Here is a 17870-nt window from a genome sequence, read left to right as displayed (position 1 = left end):
TTTAAGTCTATTTTGTAATTGACCTTTTGATTAATCTATGTTATCATTAGCCTATTAGTGTCGTTAATTGGCTAGTGTTGGCTGGTTTATGTTGCTTATTTGTACATCTAGTTTTTCCTGCTGTTTTTACATCTTATTGTTGACAACTGCCTGGGTGGCCACAGCATCCCAGTGATTTGTAGGGCTGGAAAGTATGACAGTGGGAGGAGTGTAGTTCAAAGACAAGTTTGGATATATGGGTATGCTTGGAACCTTTCTTATCTTCATCCCATCCTTAGGAATGATGATATGAGGACATCTGGCATTCCCTTCTCTCCGTCCTTGATGCTGCGCAATGCCAGATCCATACAGAATAAGATCTCTGTCCTGTGTGATATGTTCCAGCAGGGTGGAATGCACTGGCTTAGTGCCTGTGCATTCAGGAGTGTATTGGCCTCATGTGGGGTGCTGGGGAGAGGCTGGCTAGCTTGTTGGTGTACAGTCCACCTAATACACCAGTAAATATCCTGCGGAGGCTTGCTGAGACTGTCTCTGATTGGATGTTGAGTTCCCCACAGCTAGTGGTCTTGGGGGATCCATGCAGACACTGCCTTATCCGAGGCTACCTCAGATTTTATGTCAGCCATAGTGACATTAAGACTCTCCCAGACAGTTTCAGCCCCGCACATAGAAAAATGATCATATGCTGGATTTCACTTTTTGTGCAGGCGTGGATCTGTAAAAATTAGTCAAATATGAGGCAGTGTCATGGCAATTTCTTCTTGAAGGCAGGATTGAGGTTTGTGACCCCCCTCCTCAAAGGTGGAGAGCTGATGTATGCTTGTTCACTGAGACCTATGTCTCCAATTGTTTCCAGAATGCTCTTTGGGGTTTCCCAGGGACTGCAGCAGCTCTCTCAATGTGCTTGCCGAGATCTGGAATGAAGGTCTTCAGGGGGCCCATCGATCAAGTTGCTCCTTGATGCCCTCTGTGCCCTCATTCCTCTCCTGCTCCCTGATTTACCATGAAGCTTAGAAAACTGAAGTGGTTGCTCCGATGGCTAGAGCAAACCGGGCAACAATCTTGTGACAAGGCTTTGAGAACACAATATAGGGCCCAATAGAATGCCTATGAAGTGGCGGGCAAAGCAGCAAAGGAAGTTTACTTCTCTGCCTGCATCAACTAGTTCATGGCCAGCACAATTATTTATGGGGATTCAACAACTGACTTCCCAAAGGGTGGAATCCCAAATTGATAGTGAATTGGCATTTAGCTGTGGACAAAAACTTTTCTGTGGACAAAATCTTGGTGCTCCATCAGGACCTTGCCTCCAGTTTTGATTTAAGAAGTGTTATGGAGTCTTTGTTGTCAACATCTATTCCAGTTCTGGACCACTTCCACTCGCTCTCTTTGTCAGGTGTTGACAGGGTCTTGGTTGCTATGAAATCAACAACTTGCTCCTTGGAACTCCACCCCTCCTGGTTGGTGAAAGCCTGCAGGGACATGTTGGGAGACCCCTTGAGGGAAATCTTGGTGCTCCATCAGGTGCTCCATCACTTGTACCTCACTCAGGATTGTTTGGCTATAGTTAGAACTTTATTGAAAAAACTCTTCTTAGATAAAAAGAACCTATTCAATTACCACCCAATATCTATTTTGCCATTTCTTGGAAAAGAAAGCAGTTTCTGAGACTTCTGCATTTGACCCTTTCCAGTCTGGCTTCAGGCCTAATTATGGGACTGAGAAAGCACTTATAGCCCTAGCTGACAACCTCTGCCTTCAATAAGATAGAGGCAGTTCAGCACTGCTGATACTGTTAGATGTGTCAGCCACTTTTGACACAGTTGATCATTTGAACCTGGTCAGCTGCCTGTCCTTTCTCAGGGTTTGAGGTACCATCTTAGCACGGTTTCTCTCATTCCTCTAGGGATGCAATTAGAGACAAATGGTCCCCCAAGCGGTCACTGGTGTGTGGTGTTACGCAGGGTGTTATGCAGGGTGTGATCTTGTCCCCAATGTTAATCAATATTTATATGGGCCCTCTGGGGAACTTGTCAGGAGGTAAAGTGCTGGGTGCCACCAATACGTTGATGAATTCCAGCTCTTTCTCATGCTAAATAAGCAGCCCAAGGTGGCTTTCTTGGACCTAGCCCATGCCTGGATGGCATGGTTGGATGGTTAAGAAGGAGCTGGCTGAAACTGAATTAGTCTTAGAAGAAAGCTATGTGGTTGGGATCAGGCCTCTGGAGGGGGTGCAGCTACCAGCTCTTAATGAGGACAGTTATTTTTAATGGGTTCCATGAAGAGCCTGGAGGTTTGGTGCAATACCTTGCTTTCTTTAGATTAGTAGGTATCCACAGTGGCATGGTCAGCATTCTACAATCACTGCGCTTGGCAGCTGACCCCCTACCTGTCTCAGTCGAATCTGGCCACACTGATTCATGTCATGGTCACTTCCAGGTTAGACTACTACAGTTTGCTCTATGCAGGGCTGCCATTGAAGATGTTCTAGAAACAGCAGGTCATCCAGACTGCTACTGGTCAGCTCCTGACTGATTCATCATAATCTGCCCATATGCAGCCTATTTTATGGCAGCTGCACTGGCTTCAAATTGGTTTCAAGATCAAAGTCAAGGTGCTGGCTTTAACCTTTAAAGCCCTACACAGTCTGTGACCATCATACCTGAAGGACTGCCTCTCCCAATATGATCTCCCACGATGTCTGCATTTTTCATCTTGCGGCTCATTGATGGTGCCTGACTCCTGAGTGGCTTGTTTCTCTTCTACCAGGTGGAGGGCTCAGTTTTGGTGGAATGCTCTTTCTGATGATATGCATGCCCTGCTGGACTTTTCTAGGTTCTACGGGGCATGCAAAGCAGAGCTATTTTAGCAGACCTCTAACCAGCCATGATATATAATGGAGTTTTTGCCCCCTGGTTGTTTTACCATTGGTTGTATTCTTGTGGGAACACCTTAATTGTGATTTTTTTTTTAGTTTTTAATATGTAATACTTATTGTGTTTTTAATGTTCTAAACTGTTTTGGGCTTCATCTCAAGGGAGAGGTAGTAAAAAAACCTCTGAAAAATAAATAAATAAATACATAAATAAGTAAGTAAGTTAAGGCAGCTGCAAAAAAAATTCTTTCTACTGCCTGTCTAGCTTGGAAGATGGGCCCTTTCCTTAAACAGCTTGGTTATTATCAGGAGATAGCAGGTGCATGAAAACTACTCCCATTCTGCAGTCACTCTATGGGTTACCAGGCTCAATTCAAGGTACTGGCTATCACATACAAAGCTCCCCACAGCCTTGGTCTGGCGTATCTACCAGACCGCCTCTCTCCCTATGTTCTACCACAGCAGGTTTACTCATCTGAAGAGGACTTCTGCAGGTGCCACTTTGCACACTGGCAAAATTAACAGCTGTCTGTACATATGCATTCTTATGGAACAGCCTACCTGAAGAGGTCAGGAAAGCGCCCACTCTCCTGGCTGTCTGGAAACGATGCAAAACTGAATTATTCAAGAGGACTTTTTACTCAGATAGGAGGGCTGTACTTTAAGGAAGTGGTGTCAAAGAGATGCATCAGTAAAGAGATAGGGACTATAGACATTACTACTATGCAGGGCTTTTTTTCTAGGAAAAAGGTGGTGGAACTCAGTGGGTTGCCACCACCTGGAGCAACTTCCAGCAGGACGTGGTGCCCCTGGCACTGCGCGCACACTCCTGGGACCACACAATGACATCACTTCCAGGAAGTGACATTATCATGCAGGGCGCGGCTGCCTCCTAGAAGCATTCCCATGATTCGGGCCTGCTCGCCTCCCCACCCCTTGCCTGGCAGCCCTTTGGCTTTGCCACCCATGATGCCGCTGCAAGCTCGACATGCTCCTTGGCCAGCAGCCACCGTTGGCATGGCAGGCAGCGCAGGCAGCCTCCTGCGGAAGCAGCGCAGGCTCTCCTCAGTGTGGTATCCCCTAAAAATTTTGTGTCCAGGGCAACCACCCCTCTGCCCCCCCCCACACTATGCAACTAGCCCAAACAAGCCCATGAGCTTGGGTTGCAGGGCTGGAGCAGAGGAGCACCAGGAAGGGTAAGCACCAGCACCTGGTCTCTGTGCCTGGGACAGGAAATCTCCTGTGCTGACTGGCCATGCCTGCTGCTTCATAACCAGGTGCGCCATCACGGGTGGGGAGGCTCCCTTCTGCCTCCAGCTGGGGGGAAGCAGTGGTAGAGGCAGCACATCCCCAGCAAGCTGGGGCGCAGGGCCTACTTCTGTTTTGCCGCCGCTGAGGCTCAGCGTGCCGCACAAGAGCCTGGCACCTTGGGCTGCATGCGGGGAGGAAACAGGATCAGGAGGCGGGGCCAGCAGTCACATGATTCCTTTCAAGAGGTGCCTCAACTGTGTTCCACCGCGTTCCCGCTGAAAAAAAGCCCTGCTACTATGTACTATCTGTTGTTTTAAGTATGATCTTTCTGGATAGTTCTATGTTGTTTAATATGCCAGTCACAGAATCGTTTATGCTTTTTCAGCATTTCTTCAACTCTGTATTAGATTGCTGCTGGTTTTAAATCTTTGCATATTTGTATTTAATATACTCCGCTACATTGTTTATTGAAATGTCCTTGAAATTGACTGTACTGACGCATGCTGTGTAATACGACTTTTTACTCAGATAGGAAGACTGTATTGTAGAGAGGTGGTCTCAAAGAGATGCTTCGCTAATGAGTTAGGGACCATAGACTTTACCACTATATTGTCTTATGTACTAACTGTTGCTTTAAGTATGTGTTCTTATGTGCTACTTGTGCTTCAAGAATGATCCTACTGGATAGTTCTATGCTGTTTAATGTCAGTCCTAGAATTGCTTATGCATTTCTTCAGCTCTGTATTAGTTTTTTGCTAATGTTATATCTTCGTAAACTTGCATTTATTTACCCTATCATGGCATTGTTTGTTGAAATGTCCTAAATATTGACTGTACTAATCTCATACTATGTAATCTCCACTTTGAGTCTCAGTGGAAAAGGTGAACTATAAACAAACAAACAAACAAATCATTAAAACCGCCTGTTTGGAGGGGATTTTTAATGACTCCACTTCAGCACAAACATCAGCACCCCCATCATAACAGAAAATGACATCATTTTCCAACACTAGGTCGCACTGAGGCCCAATTAATTAAAAATCGCCTGTTTAGAGCTCGAGTTAAGTACCCCGCTCCCCACCACCTCCAGGCCCCTGCCTTTCCAGTTTGGCCTCTGTGAGACCTGGCATCCCTAAATACAGAGCTTAGCTTGGATTCCTTCCAGTAGTGACTATAGGTAAAGGATCTAGATCTATACTCTGCCTGCAGTCGTCTCACATAATTTTTTCAGATTATATCCTCACAACAATGCTGCGAGGTAGGTTATGAGGCTAGATTGTGACTGGACCAATGTTACCTAATAGACTTAAAAGTTGAGCAAATATTTGAACCTAGGCCCAAATCCATTAGTAGCTCTCTAGCAAATGCGTGTTTCTGAAAGGAGTACTTTAATCTGGTTTGAGAGCACTTTACAATTAGATCAGTCTCTATTACATGTTTTTCCAGGCAGTGCCTAGATAGGACTCTAGTGCCACCCAGTGGCAGGTTGGGCAAATTTCTGATATCACAGGATAATCTTTGGAGACAGGTTCCTAATCCGCGTCCAAGAGCGATCTCCTTGGTATGTGTATAAGCATTTGCATTCAGAGGATGGTTAGAAGGGGACTTGTCATGATTAAGTACATCTCATGCAATTATCTAGAACTGACTTGTACGAGAGAACAGAGAAGGGAAACAACCATCTGATCAATCTGACTGTCTCCTGGAGGCTGATGTGCAACGGTTGTCAGCAGTATCTTTCCTCTTGTTCCCCACAGTCTCCTTTTAATGATCTAGGATGAATTGCTCCCCAGAGGAAAATCTTTCACAGCTTAACAATCATTGTTCTTACAAAATATTTAAAGACAAAGGGGGTGGGAGTCTTTCTGTCTTCAACTGGAAAGTCAACTAAATTCAAACAGTATGTTGAGAGATTGCTGCAGATCATGATGCTTGTTTAAAGGTTTAGTGAACTCCATGCAGCACTCCCAGGGGAGTTCACTGGAATAATGGTACCTATTTTCCTACTCTGTAGGAGTAAGCAGAAGGGTTCACTGCTCAGATGATCACCAAGTACACCATCCTTTTAAATATAGCAGGCAGGATTTTAATTAGATTGCCCCTCCATACTAAAACCATCCATCTATCAGATTATAGAGAAATATACTAAACTATTTTTACCCAGTTAAGTTAGTTTCAGGGGGGCATCCATGCTGCTCTGCAGTCTTACCCAGTTAAGTATCTGTGATAAAAACTAGGTCTGTTGCAAAATAAATTCCAGTGATGGTAGGTGGTATACACCTTCCATATATACTCAAACTAGTTTTTTGTCTATCTCTTCATATGGTTTCAAATGCCAGTGAAAGAAACATGACAGGCTCTGAATCTTAACATGCTTTGTAACTATGAGTCCTATTATTTTAAGAAAGGCTTTGCGTATGTAAATTGTGCCCTGAACAGCATGCTCACAAAGCTGGACCAAGAAAAAACTAGTAAGGTTAACTTACAGTGGCAATGCCTGTTTTCTGGTTGTGACCCACACCACCATCCACTGCCCGCACAATGAGTATATATTCTGATTTAGCTTCTCGATCCAGAAGAGATGTTGTGGTGATTTCCCCTGTAGAAGACAAAAAAGGGACAGTGAAATGAGAAAGAAGAAATGGTAGGTGGAAGCTTTGTGGTGTTCAAGAAAGAGAAAAGAAGTTATAGCACACATAAAACATACATGTAGAAATGCTAGTGCACAGAACATGAATGTATATAATAGGCAAAAGACGTGCATACTTCTTTAATCATTGGCTAAAGGATAGTAGTGCCATGGAATGCTCACAAAAATTCTAATTTTTGAGGGAGGAAGTGGTAGCAATTGACAAAATGCAATATCGATGAAGGAAATAAAAGGTCAGTTGGTTTGAAGGAAAATAAACCGAGGCTTTAGGAAAAGACGGGGAGCAGGAAACACAGTCTTGGGTGCTGGGCAGGCAAAGTAACTGGTGCCTGGGAAACTTAGTGGGAAGATTTCCTAGCTCAGTTCTGGATATAGATCTGAACTAATCAGATCAACCTGTTGGCTGCAGTTTTTATTACTAATGTGTGTTGCACCTTTAATTTTGCTGTATCCCTTAAACAATCCTACTTGCAACGCAGCACAGAAAAAGGGTGTAGGTTGTGATAATCATTAAAATGGCATTCCCTCTATATACACAAGATTGTGGAACTGTTTGACAGAGTCATCTGGGCTGTATCTCCTCTAATTGTTTTCTTGTGCAGTATCACATTCTTGCTTCTGCATTTAGAATCGTTGTACTGAAAGGGACCAAAATATTCATGTAGTAGACCAACCAGGGCAGGATTCATCCATCCACCAGCCACCCCCCAGCCCACCCCCAGTGATAAATCTATACAATCCAGCATGCTTTGCAGTCCCTAGCTTGAACACACATCACTTTAATTTTGAGGTGTGCCCACGGTAGATATTGGGGAGAGGGGAGAGTTAAAAATTAATCTAGATTACAGAACTACAAGAGGTTAAAGAGGTTCTCTCTAAAATATATTTGACTCTACAGTTTTTATGATATTCATTAATCTGTAGACTGGAAAAATTAATTGGGGGGGTAGTTTTAAATATGAGAGTGTCTCAATGATGGATTGCTCTTTTCTGTCCACAAAGTTACATCCAATTAGGCACACCTTCATAGGGCAGGTTCAGCTAATTTCAACAAGAAACTCCTACAGAAAAATTCTTATCCTTCTAAGACATAGAGCAAAACAACAAAATCCCCCCTTGCTTCTCCCTTTTACATGCATGATGGTTCTCTCTCTCTATAGAATATTTTAACATGGAGGAGTAATTATGAATCAAAATAATCTCAGATCAAAAACTGTGCAAAGCCCTTTCCAAATTACTTGTCAGGCCTCTTAACCCATAAAACAGCAATGAGAAGGGCACAGGCTCACTAGCAAGGGGCAACTGAACATTGTGCATGTGGCTAAAACATTGATCATCAGTCTACTAAAGAGGAAGAATCTGGAACGGGATATACTTTATGTCACTGTGTTCCCCACTCCCATCCCATTATGTTTTTGGAGTCTCTTCATTGCATTACTTGATCACACCAAGCTGAAAAAAGATGCAAGTTAAACCATGCTGGAATTATTTTAAAACATTCAGTGTGAACAGTGATAAAGCCCTGGGAAAGTCATCCTGGACAGTCTGGGCTTGTTAACACAAGGACAATTGTTGGCCTAGCATATTGGCGAAGAAACTGAGTGATGTTTCAGGAGGTCAACTGTTTGAATCTCATCTCAGCCACAAAAATCACTAGATGGCCTTAGATAACCCACTCTCTCTTAGTCTCCCTTTTGCAATATAGGAGTAATACTTGCCTACCTGATAGAGCGTCTGTAAGAATTAATGTGATAATACATGTGAAGCACTTGGAAAATATTACACAAATGCTAAATGCTTATTATTGCTAAATAAATGCTGTTCACCAAAACCTACGGGATTCTGTTTGACTTGTATATGTACCTGTGGGTTTGGATTAATGAGAAATCTGCATATGCTCCTTGGAGTCTGTAACAAAAACATCCTCATGATTATGCTGTACAAAGTTTTTCTGATCTTGTATTTGTGCTACAGCAGCCATGGTTTCTGTAGTCAGTACTTGCTGCTTTGTTCCCTCTCTAGATGTAATAAGAGTCAGTCTCATGGCTGTGCTCACCTGAGCGAGCATTAATCCGAAAATGTGAGGACCCTTCCAAGGAATAGATTATGGATTCTTGGCCATATTCTCTTGATCGGTCCAGATCAGTGGCATTTAGAAATAGCACAGTTGCACCTAAGAGTCAGACAAAAAGAAGGGGATAAAGATTCTCATTCTTGAGAAATACTACCATCCTTATCCATAAACCATGTTAAACTGGCTAGGATTTAAGCTCACATAAGTCACTGGAACTAAGTCACTTATAGCTAAAGTTGTGAGACAAAGAATCTGGGAAGAAAAAGCCACACATTTCAATGACAAAAAGAAGAATGTAATTTAAACATTTTTTCCATAATGCTTCTGTTTAAACAACATAATTCATTTTCGCTTTCGTTGTTACTAACACCAACAATTAAAGCTGTTTTCATTTATAGGCTTCAAAATTAAAGGCAATTTAAAGAAAGAAGTAAAAGAACACACAATTTTAGAAAAAGAGATCAAAAACTATATATTAATTCTAACTTCTATTTCAGCTCTGCATTGCTGGTACATTTTGAAGCTAGTACTAATTTGTAACAGGTTGCCAAGCTATGACTTGGATATTTATAGACTACTATCAGATAATATAAAGGATAATAAATCTTCAGGATAGGCATTGTTTGATACCTCCCAGAGGTAAAAGCCTCTTTTTAAAAATACAAAACTCCTGGAAGACAGAGTTCAGCTTTGGAGTCTATCTTCCAGTCAAACATGAGGGTCAGAGTTTAGTGGTGTTTGCAAATTTGACAAGTTGATAGTCAAGGAGACTTTGAAACTGATCTTTAAAAAGTGAGTATTAATGGTAGATGGGATAAAGAAAGGATATTATACCTATCTGGATGTTCATTACCTTCTTCCAATTAATCAACAGTCTATAGGGGCTGGGAAGGACTTGTATTGGTAGGCGATAAAATATGGGAAACAGAATTCCAGGGATATATTATGCTTTCCTGGAATGTGACTTAAGCATTTATACTCTGCTTTTCAACTTTTTATTCCAAAAGGGCTTACTCAGAATATATATTAAGAAGTTAGAAGTTAATCCTGTCCTCCTGTTGTCCCAGCTGCTGCTTCGTTCTCTTCTGAAGCCATGCCCACAGAGGAACCCTTCCTCCTGGGAATAGGCTGTGGGATGGTGTGGGGGATCTGGACATTGTTATTCTGAATGATGAGCTCTCGTCCCCTGAGGACAGAGGACAGCTTTCTTTCATTGGCAGCAGCAGTGAGGGGGTCTGAGGAGCAAAGTTTTCTCTCCAGTCTTCCTGTTGCCACTCGCTTCTGTCTCTGGTTCTAAAGGGGAGGCCTCCTTCTTTCTCCTCCCTTTCTACAGGGTGGAATCCAAGACAGGAGAGGCTTGGTAGCAGTTTTACTGGGTAAATTGACTACTGAGGGAGCCTGAGAGGGAAGAGGCAGGGGAGGCAGCTGGCTTAAGAAGAGGCCTTATTCCCTTTTTCCTTCCCTTGGTTCTTTCTATGATTATGTCAGCCTTCTCTCATGAAAATCTTGGAAACAGTTTCAATTTCTATTTAGCTATCAAAATAGTAAATAAAAATTATGTCCCACCCCCTCCCCTGCCATGAAGGCCATCAGGCAGAGGGAGAGAGAGAGAGAGAGAGAGAGGTTCCATCTCTAGCACAAGAAAGAGCAAAATGAGATCAGGAGCCCTATGAACACAGTTTACTTTTCTTGTTACTTCAAAGAAACGACAGGGTCCTGTGCTGGTGGGTGCATGTGTAACTGTCTATTATAGAACTAGCACTAGACCCAGGGGAGGGAAACTTCGTATGGGAAAGATCCAGAGGAGTTAGCCATGTTAGTCTGCAGTAGCAAAATAGAAAAGAGTCCAGTAGCACCTTTAAGACTAACCAACTTTACTGTAGCATTAGCTTTTGAGAATGAGATATATCACGTGATATATGCCCTCATGTGCCAACAATGTCCATCTGCTCTGTACATTGGACAAACCAGCCAACCTCTGTGCAAAAGAATAAATGGACACAAATCTGACATTAAAAATGGCAACATCCAGAAACCAGTGGGAGAACACTTCAATCTACCAGGACATTCCATCAAGGACTTAAAGGTCACTGTAGTTCAACAGAAACCTTTTCAAAAACAAAATCCAAGGGGAAGCTGCTGAATTGGAATTCATATGCAAATTTGACTCAGTCAGACTTGGATTGAATAGAGACTATGAATGGTTATCTCATTATCAGAAGTAACTGATTTCATTATCAGAAGCAAACTGATCCCATTATCATAAGCTACTGATTGCATCTACTCCCCCCTCCCCTCACCACATATATATCTGATCAGTTTCTTCATACCCTCCATGCATCTGACGAAGAGAACTGTGGTTCTCGAAAGCTTATGCTACAGTAAAGTTGGTTAGTCTTATAGGTGCTACTGGAATCTTTTCTATTTTAGTATGGGGAAAAGTACAGGAGGAAAGGTTTAAAGCTCCTCTAGAACCACTTCTGCAAATTAGCAGCCCCATGTTGTTGCTTGAAAGTTTTTTTAAAAAAAATGAAGGAGATCTCACAGATCTCCTACATTATTGTAGAAGCATTGTCCCTAGAAGTAATAGCAGTCATCGCACAGGGGAGGTGGGGGAGGAGCTGGTCATTCCTCTCCCCACAAAGATTGCTAAAGCAAACAATTGCAAGGTTCCTCTTCACCAGTGATCTCACATGGCTGTCTTTGAAAAAAACAGGGTTGAACCTACCTGTAACTGTTGTTCATTGAGTGTTCTTCTGTGCAGGCACACGTGGGAACTGCGCATGTGCAGGCCAGCCGCAGACGTTCCAAAGCTCCAAAAGGCACAAGATGCTCACCTGGCCTTTTTGCATGCTTTTCTAATGGGTGTGGCTACAAAAGGCAGGGTGAGCGGATCCCTCCCTCAGTTCACTAAGCTGCTGGTGAAGAAGGTAAAGTAGCATAGTAAAGAGCACATGGCAGGGAAGGAGGGAGGGATGTGTGCCTGCACAGAAGAACACTCGATGAACAACAGTTACAGGTAGATGCAACCCTGTTTTCATAGTTGCAACTTCTGTGCAGTCCCACATGGGAGATTAGCAAGCTAACTTACCCAGGAGGTGGGCATGAAGCTTTTTATCAAAAAAGACTCTTTAGGGCTGCCTTGCCAATTGCTGCATCTCTTCTGGAGTCTACGTCAATAGCATAATGTTTAATGAATGTGGATGATGTCGACCAGGTGTCCACCTTGCATAAGTCCACCAAAGGAATGCCCAGGTTAAATGCTGATGAGGTGGATTGAGCCATAGTAGAATGTGCTCTGATGTTCAATGGGCATAGTTGATTGGACTGTTTGTAGCACTCTTTAATGAGCCATACTATCCAATTTGATATACACCGAGCCGAGACCTTCTGACCCTTCTTAGGTCCTTTGAAGGAGATGAACAGGTTAGGGTCCCTTTGGAAGGCAGTAGTCCTGTCCAAGTAAAAAAAAGGTATGCTTAACTTCCAGTGTGTGAAGTCTTTCAGCCTCCATAGAGGGTGTAGGAAAGAATACTGGCAAGACAATGACCTGATTCAAGCAGAAAGCAGAGACGACCTTGGGCAGAAAAAGAAGGCCTGGACAGAGGATCACCTTGCCTGCAAACATCTTGAGAAAGGATGGATCATGTCCCAGGGCTTGCAATTCACTCACTCTCCTAGCCAAGGCTATGGCCATCAAGAAGGCCATTTTAGCAGCTAGAAGCTTAAGCAGGAAGGTAGCTAGAGGCTCAAAAGGTTTATGGATGACAGCCATTAGAACCAGAGAGAGAATCTACTGGGAAATAGGACTGGACACAGGAGGGTAAAGCTTAGCTAAACCCTTAAGGAAGGATTTACACTGAGGTATGGAAAAAAGGGACCTCCCTTGCATATTTTCGTGATAGGCTGAAATGGCCGCGAGACGGACCTTTACAGAGAAATTGGATAACCCCTGTTTTTTTAGTTGAACTAGGTAATGTAGTATGCATTGCAAGGGAGCCAAAAAAGGATCCAAGCCATTATTTATAGCCCAAAGGGAATTTTTTTTCCATTTGCCCAAGTATGACTTCCAAGTGGATGATCTTCTGGCTTGTGGAAGGATTTTTGGACTGGAGAAGAAAAAGTCAGTCCAGGGTGTCAGTTTCAGGGTGTCCAGGTCATGGTAAAGAACCACATTGTCCTGCAGAAGGTTTGGTGATAGGGGGAACCGCTACGTTCTGCCCTGTGACATCCTGTACAGGGTGGAGAACCAGGCTTGTCTCAGCCAGTACACGATGATTACAATAGCCAAGAACAGTTCCCTCATCATCTTGCTGAATGTTAAAGTCATAAGGGGAAGAGGAGGGAAAACCCCATATCATAAAGACAGGATAAAGGAAGTCCATGTGGATGGGCCATTCAAAGTTCTGGTCTTTGGACTGGCTTAATGCATCTGCCAGAACATTATCCTTGCCAGCTATGTGGATGATTGATAGGGAGATGTGATGTTGGTTAGGCCATTCCCAAACCAGGGAAGACTCTTGGGAGAGAGCCGAAGAAGCTGTGCCACCCTGCTTGTTTAAGTAGTGCATGGCAGTTATGTTGTCTGTGCATATCTGGACATTTCTGCCTTTCACAAGGTGGAACAGAGCTTTCAAGGCATACCGTATTGTCCTCGGCTCTAGAAGGTTGATATGTAACCTAGATTCGTGTTGAGACCAAACTCCTTTCACTTGGTCGTCCCCTGAGTATGCCCCCCAACCTGACAGGGAGGCATCCATGTAAATAGACAGGTGAACCGGGGGGGGGGGACTGAAAGGCATCCCCATTAATTTGACAGTCCAACAGGTCAGGGATCTGTGTATGACCCTTGGAACCAAGAACCGTTTGTACAGGTTTTGGTAGTGCAAGTGGAACACTCTGATGAACCAATTCTGCAGTGGCCGAAGCCAAACTCTGGTAACGGCACTATCAGAGTCAGGGAGACCATAAAACAGTTTTTGAATTTGTTTTGCACTTTGGTGCCTGAAAGTACGCACCTTGTTTAGTGTGATTAGGAACTGATCTATCCTTTCCGGAGTGGGAAAAACCTGAAATAGTGTGGAATTCAACACTGCTCCCACAAACATTACATTTTGGTGGGGAACAAGAGAAGACTTCTTTGTGTCCACTCGCAGGCCCAACAGCAGAAGGGTTGTCAGGGCTAGGAAAGTGTGTTGAGAGAGAGACTCCCTGGACTGGCCCCCTATAAGCCAGTACTCGAGATAGGGGGAAATAGTTCACCCTTTCTCTTTGAGGTGACCAACCACAGCTGCCATAACTTTAATGAAAACTTGAGGGGCTAAGGAGAGGCCAAAAGGGAGAATCCTGCATTGGTACCTTTCAGTTCCGCATTGAAAATGAAGAAATTTTCTGTAATGCATATTTACTGGAACATGAAAATAAGCATCTTTTAAATCGAAGTAACAAACCAGACTTGACTTTCCAACATGGGTAACACATCTCTTAATGATAACGTTCTAAACTTTTTTGTAACAATGAACATGTTCAGGAAGCAGAGGTCTAAAATGAGGTGGGAGCCTCCTGGCTTTTTGTCTACCCTGAAGTGGGAAACCATCAGAATCATGGTTTGGAATTGGTTTTATAGCCTGTTTTAGCAACAGGATCTGGACTTTCTCCATAAACAAGGTGGAAGGTGGAGTGGGGTTGAATGGAGGAGGAACATCCGGAGGAACGGACCTGAACTCCAGACATTAACCATGCTGGATTATGGATAACACTCAAGCCTTAGGTGATCATCAGCCAGCAAGACAGAGGTAGTGACAGGGAGGAAAGCAGATGGCTTGGCATCGGAAACCCTGTGCTTGTTTGAGTTTGACTGGTCCCTGGAAGAGTGGGAAGCATCTTTGGACTTGTGATAGAAGTACCTCTGTTGAGGTTGGGTTGGAGGAGCTATAGAAGCAGGTTGCTGTGGGCCCCTAGGAAAAGGCTGGTTCAGTTCAGCATGGAACTCATTGTACCTAGGATTATAATGTGGGTATGGTCTAGCAGGAGACTGATGCTCATATGGATAGACAGGAGTGATCCCAAGGGAATGAATAATCACCTTATCATCTTTGATCTTTTTAGAGCATCATCTGTAGTAGACAAGAAAAGATCTGTTCTCTCAAAAGGAAGGTCTTCTACCCGCAGCCTATGTTGGGGGGCTAAAGCAGTGGTTCTAAGTGATGCATGCCCCCAGTCACAGTGGCAGAGGAACAGTTCCCAATATGCCTCGCAGTGAGAATCTGCTGTTTCTATAGCCTAAAAGCTTCTCCTTTGGGAGACACTGCTTCTCAGGGATGAGACTTAAATAAGGTCCAATTTGTCCCCAAAAAACAACTGGTATCTGGCCATAATGGCCTCATAGTTGCTAATATGGAATTCAAGGCCAAAGAGGCATAAACCTTCCTTCCCAGGATATCTAACTTTCTGCCCTCTTTATCTGTTGGATCCAAATGGCCGACATCCCTTGGAAAACCCTTGCTTTGAAGGGTTTCAGTAACAATGGAATATGCAAGAGGGTGATTGAACAAGAACACAGCCCCTTCTTCTTTTGTTTTGTATAGATTGTCCAACTTTTTTGAAGTTGCTGGAGCTGAGGAAGGTGTGGACCAAACTCCTTCGTGACATCTATCATGCCTTGGATTATAGGGAATGTGATGGGACTGGTTGCTTTCGAGTGAACCTTGAAGACTGGATCCGTAGAGGTTGGAGCAGAGCAGGTTACCTTTATATCAAGGGACGTCACCATTCTGACCAACTGCTCAGAATATAGACAAAGGTCCTCAGTAGGAGAGATGTCAGAGTCCTCCATAAAACTCTCTGGTGGAGACGGTTCGGAAGCAATATCGGATCCAAAATCGGAACCTTTGTAGGAATGCATTGGTGGATCAAGTGTCGATTCCACAGTTTCAGAGCACTCAGGAACTGTTGCTGGAATTGAGGCCAGTTTGTCCTTAGAGAGAGTAGGAAGGGAACTGATAAGGTAGCATTTGAGGTCATCTCAAAAGAAGTAGTGTGGTCACAGTGTAGGCTCAGGGAGTCATCAAAGCCCTAAGCATAATAATGATATGGAGACTTGTAAGAAGGGTACTGGACCCACAGACATCTGTGACTCCTATCCACCTCAAGGCAACTGTTGCTCTCGACTGGAATTGAAGGGGCTTTCTGTTTCTGTGCAAGTTGCACATAGGAAGGCAGCAATGGAGATACAATCATTGTCAATTCCACTATGCCTGGGATTTTGCCCTCTGAGAGTGAAGGAGCAGAGGCTGAATGACATCTAGGAGTTGAAGAAGGGGTTCTTAGAACTGCAGGCCAACTTGATGCTTCTGAGGTAGATAGAGCTGAAGCTGAAGACTGTTTCCTCTTATACAGCTTCAGAGTTGAGTGCTTATCAGCATGCTTCGCCTTAACCTTAGATTTTTTTCAACAGCAGCTCAGATTGGCACTGAGATGGGCCAAAGTCTCTAGCAGCAAGACCCAACTGGTTCATAATATTGGCAGCTGGAGCCAAAGTAGACAGAGGTACCGAGGAAGCCCATTCTGGGTGCTGTGGTCCTTGTCAGGTGGCTTTTGAAACCTTGGAGTTGGACGCACCCTTCAAGACTGACTCCCATAGAGTTGCTTTTAAATGCAACACCTGTTCATGGTGCACTTTGGGCGTAAGTTGCTTGCAGAGACTATACCACACGTTGTCATGGCCCTTGCCCAGGCGAATAAGGCATTTGTCATGCCCATCAGATTGTGCCATCTTGGACTAATGAGGCACTTCTTGAACAGTGCCTTCAAAGACATGGCTCCAAAGGCCAGAAACAATATCTTCTTTCTTTTGAACAGAACAGAGGAGAGGAACTCGAAGCATGTCCTTCTTTAGTGGCAGCTAAAGAAGAACTGGAGGAGAGATCCGCTTGCCCCACCTTTATAGCCACGCACACTAGAAAAGTGCATGAAAAGGCCTGGCAAGCGCCTTGCGCCTTATGGAGCTTTGGAATGTCCATGGCAGGCCTGCACACACGCAGTTCCCATATGTGCCTGCACAGAAGGTCCAACAATGAACTACATTTCCCAAGTAAAATTGTGTCTCCCAGTCCATTAATGAACTTGTTCCTAGCTTCACATTTAGCCTAACCCTTTGTCTCCACCTTCCAGCTTGTTTCCCCTTGAGTACCAGCCATCTAGTACATACATATTTACCAGGAAAACACAAAAGGTGTGGGGGAATGTTTACATGTCGAGGTGAAAAAAACTGTAGACAGCTGTGTCAGTCAGAAGCAAAATCCAAAATCTTTTATTAGGACCAAACAAAATGACTAAAAAGAGTATGCAATCAGTCAAATTCACTAGAACTTTTCTTTAGGGGTGTGCAACAAAAAAAGATTTGGGCTTCCCACTCTGGAATTTCCGAAGTGGTAAAAAGAGTTGGAAATAAGTGATTTCTGAAGCGGCAAGCTTTGGTATGCTCCGTAAAGATTCGGGCACACCGGAAAGCAACACTTTTCTTGCCGTTTGCAAGCGCTTTATGTTTAATCCTGTGCTGCTTGCTTCAGCTGACTGGCATGGAATGGGGGTACTTTAAGCTTAACCCCACACTGTTTGCTTCAGCTAATGGGTGGGGCCACCTGTCAGCTGAAGCAAGTGGCATGGGGTTAAACTTAAAGCGCCCCTTTCTGTGCCACTTGCAAGCGGCACAGAACAGGGCACTTTAAAACCCAGTGCTGCTTGCTTCAGTTGATGAGTGGAGGAACCTCCTCCCCCGACAGACAGCTGAAGCAAGTGGCATGGAGTTTGAAAGCACTCCTTTTCCTGCCGCTTGCAAGTGGCACAGAAAGGGTGGCTTTCAAACTTACCACCCCACTGCTTCTTTCCCCTGTGTGAAGGGGAGGAGGGAACCAGAAAAGTGCTGCAGGCTGCTCCCGCTTAACCTGAAGCTTTCTGAAGCTACCCAAACCACTTTGGAAAGCTTTGATTCTGTATTTTCAAATCGGGGCAGCAATGCT

At 44.0% G+C, this 17870-nt stretch overlaps 1 protein-coding gene across 1 annotated transcript in view; it reads right to left on the bottom strand.

The window, feature by feature from the left end:
* The window catches only part of CDH23 (cadherin related 23), an 819524-nt gene that overhangs the window by 229397 nt on the left and 572257 nt on the right, over positions 1-17870 (bottom strand). The window contains exons 21-22 of the mRNA XM_054983948.1: positions 8833-8949; positions 6613-6725 (exon numbers count right to left, since the gene is read on the bottom strand). Of these exons, the coding sequence (XP_054839923.1) occupies positions 6613-6725; positions 8833-8949 (230 nt within the window). The remainder of the gene's footprint in view (positions 1-6612; positions 6726-8832; positions 8950-17870) is intronic.

Source organism: Eublepharis macularius, chromosome 6 (assembly GCF_028583425.1).
Source record: "Eublepharis macularius isolate TG4126 chromosome 6, MPM_Emac_v1.0, whole genome shotgun sequence".
NCBI classification, from domain to species: Eukaryota; Metazoa; Chordata; class Lepidosauria; order Squamata; family Eublepharidae; genus Eublepharis; species Eublepharis macularius.
The sequence above is the reverse complement of the archived record's forward strand: the minus strand, read 5'-3'. Positions and strand labels throughout refer to the sequence as shown.